At 42.3% G+C, this 12,014-nt stretch overlaps 1 protein-coding gene across 1 annotated transcript in view; it reads left to right on the top strand.

The window, feature by feature from the left end:
* Positions 1 to 12,014, top strand: part of MAPK12 (mitogen-activated protein kinase 12) — a 46,943-nt gene that overhangs the window by 21,239 nt on the left and 13,690 nt on the right. The window contains exons 5-6 of the mRNA XM_083463646.1: positions 7,716 to 7,745; positions 9,194 to 9,241. Coding sequence (XP_083319772.1) covers positions 7,716 to 7,745; positions 9,194 to 9,241 — 78 coding nt within the window. The remainder of the gene's footprint in view (positions 1 to 7,715; positions 7,746 to 9,193; positions 9,242 to 12,014) is intronic.

Raw genomic sequence — 12,014 nt, 5'->3', positions numbered from 1 at the left:
AATGAAAAGGAAAAGAAAGGTCCTCTACTTTTCGTGACTAACAGAATAGACAAAAGTCCTCAGGACGCAATTCCCAACTAAGAGACGTTAACTCTTAACGTCTAGCTTTAAACACTTTTGTACTGCATTTAGTTTTATTGGGAATATTTGCGCCACATCAGAGCAGTGAAACGTGACCTGTACAGACGCTACTTCCAATTCTACTCTCACTGATCCAGATGTTTTCTGTATAGATTTACACGTCAGTGACTTTTTAAATCCACTTCACATGGAGGCATGGTGAGCTTGTAATGTAGCCATTGGTTCCTTGCTTTCCACACACATCATTAAATGTCCAAACTGTTGTCTGGTTTTGTGTTCAACCTAAACAAACATAGTTATCTTGGGGGGAAATCAGTAAGGAGATTATCTACCTTGAGGGACATTTCTGTGCCTGAGCAGCAATCACACAAAGCCCACTTAACACTGTCCTTGATTCACCTTTGAGCTATTGTTTAGCTCAAGATGCTGTGTGTCCATTTCGGTTTTGACATGATTTTGCGGGAGGCTTATCAACTCGCTGCTTTTGATTGCATGCAGTTGCTTCTTATCTCAGGCCTAATTTGCATACCCCTCCTGGAAACAGCCCAAACCACCATGCACAAAACAAGAGCATTTAAAGCGGCAATTTACATCGCTGCTTCTCTGTGTGAATGAGTCCCAAATGCGGGTCCTGTGTTCTTGGTAAGAATAGCAAAGCAATATAGCCTCTCTCTGTCGAATTGTTTCCTCTGCACTTCTATCTCATGCATATTGGCTTGTAGCTTATGATAAGGAAGCGCGTGGAAGGAAAGTTCCCTATTGCCTCCTTCCCATTTGCAGGTGGCGCTGTGGTCTAAGCCACTGAGCCTCATGGGCTTGCCAATCACAAGGTCGGCAGTTCAAATCCCGGCGACAGGGTGAGCTCCTGTTGCTCTGTCCCAGCGCCTGCCAACCTAGCAGTTTGAAAGCACACCAGTGCAAGTAGATAAATAGGTACCACTGTGACAGGAAGGTAAGCGGCGTTTCCGTGCGCTCTGGTTTCTGTCACGTTGTGCCAGAAACGGTTTAGTCCTGGTGGCCACAGGACCTGGAAAGCTGTCTGTGGACAAACGCTGTCTCTCTCAGCCTGAAAGCAAGATGAGCACCGCAACCCCATAGTCACCTTTGACTGTACTTAACTGTCCAGGGGTCCTTTACCTTTTTGTTTTTACCAGTGAATCCTTCTACAATGCCTGGAGATGCTGGGGACCTTGCCTGAACAATGTGGAATGGTTTGCAGTGGGGAGGAACGCCCAAGAAACTTTCCTTCCATGTACATCCTTCAATTTAAGTTACCTTAGGATCCAAGCCCATTTTTGAACAATTTCCCCCTTCCCCAGCAGTCCCCATTAATACGCCCCATACAGTGGTACCTCGGGTTGCATACGCTTCAGGTTACATAAGCTTCAGGTTACAGACTCCGCTAACCCAGAAATAGTACCTCGGGTTAAGAACTTTGCTTCAGGATGAGAACAGAAATCGTGTGGCAGTGGCGCGGCAGCAGCAGGAGGCCCCATTAGCTAAAGTGGTGCTTCAGGTTAAGAACAGTTTCAGGTTAAGAACGGACCTCCGGAACAAATTAAGTACTTAACCCGAGGTACCACTGTACCATGTTGTTCAGGTTTGGGTGTCAAGGGGGAAGGGAGGAATAGGAATCTTTTTCTCACGTGAACTTTCTTAACTGTGCAAAACTCTGGGGAAGTTGAGGAGACTCTGCTACTTCGAAATGAAATGAGTGAGGCTTGCTTCGGCAGTAACCCGCAACTCTCACTCCGAAGTGCAGTTCTTGGTTTGAACGTGGCTGTAAAGCAAACAGAGCTTGGATTCCTTAAGAATATTCACCTTCAAATCAACGAGAGAGTTGTGGATTGGTGCCTAAGCAGTCCTCACTGGTTTCAAATTGGCTTGTATTTTGTTAATTTCGAGCTCTAATGCTTAAAAGTCCAAGCTAAACGTTTGTTCAAAAATAAGTGCTTCTGGGCTTAGGAATTAACTTCCTCGCAAATAAATGCGTTTAGGATTATAGACAGAACTTTCTCTGGGTATATTCACTGAGTGCAGATGTGTTTTATTAGTTCTGCATAACAGGGATATTTAGGAGAAGGTGTACCCTAATTGGAATGCATTTGTTTCTCAGAAGAGGGAGTTGGCTGCTGGCAGGAAATTCCTATTTTTTCCTGTTTCTTCTTAGGCCATTAGGATTCTCCAATTACTTAGAAGTATTTCCTTTGCAACTCTCTCCTGCTATATGACTCCATGAGCCCGTGATAAGATTTTTCTTCTGCTGCTGCCACTACAAAAGGTCTCTTTGATATGTTAGGGACATACACCCTTAATAGACCCATAGAGGTTTGCCTAGGCCCCGGACAAGAGCCTCGAAGAAATAAAGATTAAGATAGACATGGCTGAAGGGGGGGGGGGACACTGAGCAGTAATTGCAATCGACAGCCATCTGTAAGGCAAAACCAGAAAAATAATCCAGGTAGAGAAGTATGTTACAGAAAATCTCACTGATAGTCTCTCTCATTTATTGTATTTTTCTCTGGTCTGCTTAGTCTTTCCATTGTATATGAGGTCAGGTATGGCGCAGGTAAAGATGCAGGTGCCACTTTTCAGGTGATATATGGTGTGCTTGTGCTGACAATCACTGTAGGATTTGCAAAGGCAAAGGGCTTTGCTAGTACTTGACAACCAGCTGATCAACATCACCTGCAAAGACCTGTGTCGTTGCCTGCACTATTGTTATTGTTGTTGTTTGTTGTTGCTGTTGTTATTTACCTGAAGTATACCTGAAGGAGCGTCTCCACCCCCATCGTTCAGCCAGTATACTGACGTCCAGCTCCGAGGGCCTTCTGGTGGTTCCCTCACTGCAAAAAGTGAGGTTACAGGGAACCAGGCAGAGGGCCTTCTCGGTAGTGGCGCCTGCCCTGTGGAATGCCCTCCCATCAGATATCAAGGAAATAAGCAGCTATCTGACTTTTAGAAGACATCTGAAGGCGGCCCAATTAGGGAAGTTTTTAATGTTTGATGTTTTATCACTTTTTATTATCCTTGTTAATATTCAGTTGGGAGCCACCCAGAGTGGCTGGGGAAACCCAGCCAGATGGGTGGGGTATAAATAATAATAATAATAATAATAATAATAATAATAATAATAATAACTATTATTATTACTATTATTTCAATTAATATATCACCCTTTATCAAGAGATCCCAGGGCGGTGTACAACATTTAAAACACATTACAGAACATCAATGATACAAACATAATAAAAAGCATACTGACAGACAGCCTAATAATAAAATGGTCGTTACAATAACAGTCCTCTTCTCCCACACTTTCCGAGGCCGTAGATTATTTAATAGCCATAGGGCTAGGTAAAGAGGAATGTTTTTGCCTGGCACCCAAAGACATGTAATGATGGTGCCAGGCGAGCCTCTTTGGGGAGAGTATTCCACAGTCGGGGAGCCGCTGCAGAAAAGGCCTGTTTCCCCACCACCACCTGCAAAACTTGGCCCATGGGGGTGGGGGTGGTAAAGCACCAGTCCGCTAGCCAGATTTTTTCTTTTTCAAATTTTTTTATTGATTTTCCAAAATTTAAACAAACAAACAAACATACATACATCTTAATTGTACTTAATCCAATCTTAGTAACATTATTAAGTGACTTCCTCAAATCCCCCTGGCTGAATATCAGTGTATATCATTGTAACAGTTTTCCAAAACCAGTTTTCTCATAAAATTAACTTCATCACTTAACATCTTTCTTTCTTTACATTTTAACTTTAAACATGTTATTCTCTAACACTACATATTTAAATCCTAAGCCTATCTGGTATTTGCAAAATTTTCCAGTTAAATTATCTTAACATATTTAACTAAATAATCTTTGAATTTCATCTATTCCTCCTGGTAGTCCTCCTCCTTCTGGTCACGGACTCTTCCAGTCAGGTCGGTTAGCTCCGAAAAGTCCATCATCTTCATCTGCCATTCCTCCACTGTTAGGACTTTTTGTGTTTTCCAGTTCTTAGCTAATGAAATTCTAGCTGCAGTTGTGGCATACAAAAACAGTCTAATATCTTTCTTGGGCAATTCCAAACCTGTTATTCCAAGAAGAAAGGCCTCTGGTTTCTTAATAAATGTATATTTCAACATTTTTTTCAATTCATTATAAATCTTCTCCCACCTTGGGGCAGGTCCACCACATATGATAAAAAGTACCTTCTTTTTCTTTACATTTCCAACATAAATTATCACTATTATGATATAGCTTTCCCAATTTTACAGGAGTAAAATCCACCAGCCAGATTCAGTCCCCAACCCTTGTTTTACACTGAGAGAGAAACAGTGGTTGCCTTCACTTGTAAAGTTTGGCTTAGCATGTTACCTGAACTTGGGATCTTCTTTAAGGTATCTCCTCAGCCATGGTCTGTAGCCGTGGTTTGTCCTGTGATGAACACTTGTGCTGAAGGAGGAGAGACCTTAACCGTGAGCCAGAATTTGGATGACACGCTTGAGCTTAAAAAGCCAAGAGAGGACCAAAGTTGGTTTGAGCTCCTCTCTTGGAGTAAACCTATTTGCATAGTCCCAGGAAGCCATTGGCTTTTTAAACAGTGCTAATTTGGAAGGCCGTGGTTTCCTGTCTGTGTTGATATAGAAGAGCGTCTGTTTGTGGCAAATAGATATCATACTTGGAGTTAGCTGTGCAAGGCTTTGTGGAGGGCAAGGCATGTGTTCTCACAGCACTGGGACTGGAAGACTGGTCCCTCCTTCAATTCTGTCGTCGGAGCATCTGTCTTAGCCACAAAAGCTCTGCTCTATGGTAAATCTGGCAGCCTGAGAAAAAGTAAAGAAGACACGCAAAAGGTATTCTCTAGAGCTTCATACAGCTAGGATGATGGATTTTGTAGCATTCGGTCTTCCATCAGTTTTATTGTATATAGCCGAAGGCGACAGAGAATAAAAGGAAAGCTTTCCTCTAAAATCATACAACGTAACCTGTATCAGTTTACAACATAAAAAGAAATTTACAGCATTAGAAATTGAGATTGGAGTGCATTCACATGGCTGGAACGGAACTTCTTGGCTGCCAGCGAAATTTGGCTCCCGGGTGTGTAATATATAGATGTTTATCTGCTAGGGATTCGACTTTCACTTCCTGTGCGGATCGACCTAGAAGCCAATTAAGAATTGGCGATACAAAAAAATCCCTCTGGGCGTTGTATACAGGGGCAAATAAGCAGATAGTGTGTAATGTCTCCTACCTGATTGCATCCATATATACGATCCATATGGGGCATTCCCCGCTATCTCCCTTCTAAATATGCTGAGGGCATCCTGTTGGAATCTTAGTTCTACAAAGGCCCTGTGTAGTTGTGGAAAGGTCAGAGTCTTAAGGCAATGGGGCCTTGAGTGATTGGTCTTAATTTGGGGGTACCAAGTAGAGTAATGGGTGGCAATGATGGATGCTCTGGCTTGGTTGGCATCCTGGTCAAAAATCCAGTTTCTAAGGTCACGTGGGCTAAGGGCTAAGAAGAAGAGTTTTGGATTTGATATCTGGCTTTATCACTACCTGAAGGAGTCTCAAAGCAGCTAGCAATCTCCTTTTCCTTCCTCCCCCACAACAAACACTCTGTGAGGTGAGTGAGGCTGAGAGACTTCAGAGAAGTGTGACTAGCCCAAGGTCACCCAGCAGCTGCATGTGGAGGAGCAGAGACGCGAACCCAGTTCACCAGATTATGAGTCTACTGCTCTTGACCACTACAGCACACTGACTATACAAGTAGTTCTCCATTTGAAGATTATAAGCCCTAACCTTCTCTTGGCATTTTTGTGCCCAGCCTTAGTTGCTCTAACCAGCAGAGCTTAGTAAGAGTATGATCATTGAAGGCATATAGCCTGCGCTAGTATCTCAGATAGGCTAGATCAGAATCAGGCATGCCCAAAGTCCATTTTAGGGGCCTAATTTGGCCCCCTGGCTGGTTTTACCCAGCCCCTGTGGCAGTTTATTTATTGGTGTCAAATCCTAAAGAAAGCTCCACAACTTCATTCTTAAAAAAAAGCTCAACAACGTTCACTTCATCAAATTTAGCCCTCTTTGAAAGAAGTTTGGGCACCCCTGGGCTTGATCAATTCTGGCTGCAAGCGAGGGGAGGCCCAACTCCGCTCTGCCAGTGTCCCGCAGGGAGGTCCCCAAATCTGCCTCATAAATTTATTTTGTGGGACCTCTATTTCAGATTTAACACCAGTTCCCCATATCTCAGCCCCATAGAGCAGTTGGATGATGATTTTAGAGGCAAAGCTCTTAATAGCTGGGTTGATTAGCTGCCCATTATTTGAATGGAAGAACCTATATAACTGTCCAGTAGAACGGCCAGATATTAGCTGAATTGCTTCCAGATGGGGTTTCCATGATGACTTCCCATCAATAAATAATCCTAGATATTTAAATCTGGGTACTTGCTCTAGGGTGTGTGACTGTCTAGAGTTCACCTGGACTTGGTAGTCCTCTTGCCAAATACAATGACCTTGGTTTTATTGTAGTTAATTTTTATTTTTTAGATGCTCTTTTTTTTTTTTACACAGTTGGCAAAATTTAATCTGTATCCTCCTGAGATTTTATTCTGAGATAACAAAACAGAATCATCAGCGCAGAGCAGAATTGATGATTCCCAGGGGTGGGGGCGAAAAAGGAGGGGAGCCATATCAGGGATGAGATTATTTATATAGTAATTAAGTAGGAAGGGTGATTTTGTAGCATTAAGCTGTTGCAACCTTGGGTGATTAAAAGTAGAAAAAGAAAACATAATTAAACGAAGAAATCAACCTGAGCCCTCTCTTTTTCTTAGATCTTGACACGTCTTAAATTTATGCAATAAATTAGCAAATCCTGCTTTTCTTCTGTAAAGCTCAGGGCAATGACATCACGTCCTCCAGCCAGTTTAGCCACTGAACAGATGTAGGCATACTTAGATTGATGCACTATATGCACCTTCAGATTGATTTTTGAGATTAATAATAATAATAATAATATATTTATACTCACACATCTGGCTGGGTTGCCCCAGCCACTCTGGGCAGCTTCCAACACATATAAAAATAATAATAAAACATCAAACATTAATAGTAACAATTTGATCCAATATAAAAAGTCACAATAACAATTATATACGTTGAAAACATTTCCTCTTATGATAGTCTTTGTTCTATTTGGACAGCATGGTAAGTCAAACCTTGGTTTAGTGTAGCAGGACCAGAGCAGTTGGAGTCTCTTCCCAGGAGTCACACATTCATGCTAAGCCATGGTTTGGCTGAGTGTTACATGTGAACTCAGCCAATGACATTCTTACAGTTTCATAAAATGACTTAACATGTTTATATAAAGTAGCTCACTCACACTTTTTTATGTATTTGTAAAACTGAACAACTCACAGCTTTGAGAAGACGGTGGTTGGCAGGGGCAGAAATTATGTTGGAGCTCCTTGTAGGGGTCATGAAATATAAATGTGATTAATAAAGTAAACTTTACTGGCAGGCAAAATCAGTCGTAGTTTCCGTTGATCAGAATTTAAAGTCATATAGCTTCACAAACCTTTTCCGTGTGATCTATGTTTATCAATGTCCGATAAATAAAGTGCAATTTTGTTTTTTGCAGTATATCCACTCGTCAGGCATAATTCATCGGGTAAGTAAAGAATCTCATTTCTGGGTTGCTGTTTTTCTGTCCTGTAGTTTTAGATGGCTCTCTCACTGAAGCAAGCCAAAGGCATGAGAATGATTTAAGAAACAAACACCTAGTGGGTCAGCGCAATGTTAACTTAACGTTTGCCTTGATCCTGATTACAAAATCTGTTCTGCAACTGCTAAAATGAAAGGATTGTTTCCAATGAACAAAATACAATTAATGGGTTGCATCCCAAGTCAGCCTTTAGAGTACAGCCACTGAAATCCATGGGACTTAAGCTAATCATGAGCAACTTAAGTTCCACTGCTTTCAGTGGGTCTACTCTAAGCAAGGCTAATTGCAGAACCAACCCCTTGACAGTTGCATCCATTAGAGGGGGGAAGGTTCACACATATTCACATGCTATTTTTCATCCTGTTGATGGTAAGAAGAAAAAGAACTACAAAGAAGAGTAACTGTTTTATTACGTGGTTTTAATAATTAGGACCTAGGAACAGGTATCTGCTATGACTAGGAAAATACGCATTGCTTGTTCTGTAGATGTCTGATATGTTTTGGCTTCTTCTGTATGTTCTTAAAATACTATTTAAAACGCCAAGCTTTTGTAGCTAAATCAGAAATTATTGCCATTTTAGAGTAAGTATCACAATGTGGGGAGTGATATTCCTGTTGTTAAGTACCAGGAAAGCTCACTGTGTGTAGGTGGTTTCTTGGGTTTGCTTAGTGGAAGTGTTATAATAAATTATAAGTGTGCAGCCTTGTATTATAAAATAAAAGGTGCCTAAGTTGAACCTGTGTCATTAACCTAGGCATTTCAGGCCTAGAATAGCATTAGTCCTAGATTACATCTAGGTTTGATGTGCCCTGACCTTAGATACAGGATAAGGCTGTTTTCCGGATATGTGACAATTTCCACTTCAAGTTCTGACACTATCAGAAATCAAGAAATAAATAAAAATAAATAATGTCCAGTAGCACCTTAGAGACCAACTAAGTTTGTATTCGGTATGAGCTTTCTTGTGCATGCAAACTTCTTCAGATACACTGAAACAGAAGTCACCAGAACCTTATATATAGTGAGAGAGTGGGGAGGAGTATTACTCAGAAGGGTGGTGGGAATGGGTGATTCAGACCAGTTCTCCATGGTTTTAAGTTTGGTAATAAGTTGTAATTCAGCAACTGAATAGAGACATTGGATTCTTATCTCATTATACATGATAAAGCTATCTTTGGCCATCTCATCCCTTGCTTTTTCCTGTAAGACCAACTGCAGTCGTTAACAGTCGGCAACAGGTCTACCACACCTATCTGGCCAATCACCCATTCCCCACCCTGCCCTAAACAATGCCCTCCGTTGGAAGAAGTACTGGTTTTTATTTTTATTTTAAATGCGTTCTTCCTGAAGAGAATTTCATCTCAGATTTCTTTGTTTTTAAATATATTTGTAGGACTTGAAACCTGGAAATCTAGCAGTAAACGAAGACTGTGAACTGAAGGTAAGAAATTTGAACACATTGGGCTTACAGAAGTATAGATATAGAAATGGATGTGGGGGGATTTGGTAGTAGGACCTCGGAACTAATGTGATAGGAGCTTTCAAAAGGAGGGTGGTGCAGGGTAGTACAGTGGTACCTTGGGTTAAGAACTTAAATTGCTCTAGAGGTACAGTGGTGCCCCGTAAGACGAATGCCTCGCAAGACGAAAAACTCGCTAGACGAAAGGGTTTTCCGTTTTTTGAGTCGCTTCGCAAGACGAATTTCCCTATGGGCTTGCTTCGCAAGACGAAACGTCTTGCGAGTTCTTGCGAGTTTGTTTCCTTTTTCTTAAAGCCGCTAAGCCGTTAATAGCCGCTAAGCCGTTAATAGCCGCTAAGCCGCTAATAGCCGTGCTTCGCAAGACGAAAAAAACGCAAGACGAAGAGACTCACGGAACGGATTAATTTCGTCTTGCGAGGCACCACTGTACGTTCTTAACCTGAAACTGTTCTTAACCTGAAGCACCACTTTAGCTGATGGGGCCTCCCGCTGCCAGAGCACAATTTCTGTTCTCATCCTGAAGCAAAGTTCTTAACCTGAGATACTATTTCTGGGTTAGTGGAGTCTGAAGCCTGAAGCGTCTGTAACCTGAAGCGTCTGTAGCCCGAGGTACCACTGTATATAATTATTTTGTGGTAGTTCCTTTGAATGTCTTCTGAAGTTATAGAATAATGGCAGTGTTTGGGTCATAAGTTCACAAGGGTTGGCAGAAATGAGTTAAGCAAGCCAACAAACAGGTTGCTTAACTCTGGTTACCCATTTCATTCCATCCAGGAAACTAGTTGACAGGTTTGATATAGCCAGTGTATTGAGCCACCGTTTGAAGTTTAATACAGCGGAACCTCGGTTGTCCAATGTAATCAGTTCCGGAAGACTATTTGACTTCCAAAACGTTCGACAACCAAGGCGCAAAGGGCTGTCAGCAATTTCAATGGCGAAAATTGAGAAACACGCCTCGGAAGCCGTTCAACTTCTGAGGCACGTTCAGAAATGGAAGCAATTCCTTCCAGGTTTTCAGTATCCGAGTTCCAAAGCATTCAGCTTCTGAGACGCTCAAAAACAAAGGTTCCACTGTACCATGGTGTGTTCCGAAGCTATTAACCATAGCTTCCCAGATCAGAAATTATAATTGAGAACTTTACAGCTTTGCCTCCTCACATGAAGGGCTCTGTGTGCGCCCACAAGGCCTGTTCATATCTTGGCTTATTAAATCGAGATACAATTGTCCAAACTAGCCCAGTGTGTCTTGAAGCCTGAAATAACATAATTCATAATTACTGGCTAAGGTAAGGTTGCTTGCACCATAGGCAATTAGCTGCTTTTTTTAGAGGGCTTTCATTGGTAATTATTGGACTTCACCCAAGATGCTGCGAGGTTCATTGTTTATAATGAGGAATGCAGAGCTGAGCATTTGCTTGCGTGGAATAAACTTTGCCAGAGGCACTTTACTAAGCTGCATGAAATAATAAGCAGGAATTGCAGTGCTACTGGGTTGAGGTAGTGTCATTAAAGTGCCAAGAAGAAAATCTACATTTTTTGGAACCAACTGGAAACACTCTTACTTCAACATTCTTACTGTCTTTCCAAAACTAAAATTGCTCGTTCTGTGCATGCAGTTGGGTTATTTCCCTTGCAGCAAAAGCTCTTGAGCCAATCGACTTCCGGGTTGGCGCGATCTGGAAATGGCGGATTCCCTCCGAGCTGCGGAGGGAATCGGCTCAACTGAGGACGGGTCTTGCCGCGCTGGCGACGCGGGGACCCTTAAAAACCACAGGCGCTGAAGCCTGCGGACTGAAGACTCGGTGGGCGCCTTAAGCGCCCCCCCGATCCACGAAGAGCCTTTTTAAAGGCTGCGGAGAGGATACGGAGGGTGGCGTGGCACTGAGAGTCGATCGCTACCTCGGTTGAGCGAAGCCGCGAGCCAGGACCGGAGAGCGCTGACTCCCTTCCTTGAAATTCGGACTGAAAAGAACAACCCGTGAGTAAGACGAAATTGGACTTTAAGAATTTTATCCCGTGAATTTGAGACGACCGGGGGGGGTGCTAAAAGGAAGTCCCCACCCCCCCCCTCCTGCAGACGATCTAAAGCAACGATATAAGAACTAAGCTGGAGAGCCTACCCTTTGTGGGGTGAGCTAAAAAAAAAAAAAAGACATTAACTTCCAAGATTTGGCAAAAAGAAATTTTGAGCTGGAGAGTGGAGTTTTGGAAGCTATCTTTTTGTTGTAAACAACCCCCCCTCCCGGGCCCGGGAGCGTCCTGTTTTTGAGCTTGTGGAAGAGGTGCGGAGTTTGACAGCTGTCAAAGCTGTCAAACGGACAGTTTAGAGCGGAAAAATTGTTATTTAAGATCCCTCTGGACTAAAATGAGTTATAACTGAACTAAAATTGTTGGAAACAAAGTAACAACAATAAGTTAGAGGATTGTTGGAGAAAGATTACCAAGTAACCAGATTCCCTCTAGGGGGAACTCTGTGAAATTACAATGGCTGTGGATGGAAAGTTACTAGTGGAAATTGAAAGAATGTTTCATTTGGTGGGAATCTTACAAGAGCAGAGTCTGGCTATGAATAAACAACTCATGACCTTGACTTCTGGAACAAGCAGCTCTGCTGAATGTATTGAGGACCTGAATGAGAAAGAATCCACAGCTGAATCGGAAATGATATCTAAAGAAGTGGAAGAGACTAAACAAGAAAAAGAGAAAGTAAAGTTGGAAAGTACCAACCAGAAGC

This window comes from Podarcis liolepis (assembly GCF_965112155.1).
Source record: "Podarcis liolepis genome assembly, chromosome: 10".
Classification (NCBI taxonomy): Eukaryota; Metazoa; Chordata; class Lepidosauria; order Squamata; family Lacertidae; genus Podarcis; species Podarcis liolepis.
Note: the sequence above shows the minus strand (reverse complement) of the source record. Positions and strands in the feature narration are given on the sequence as shown.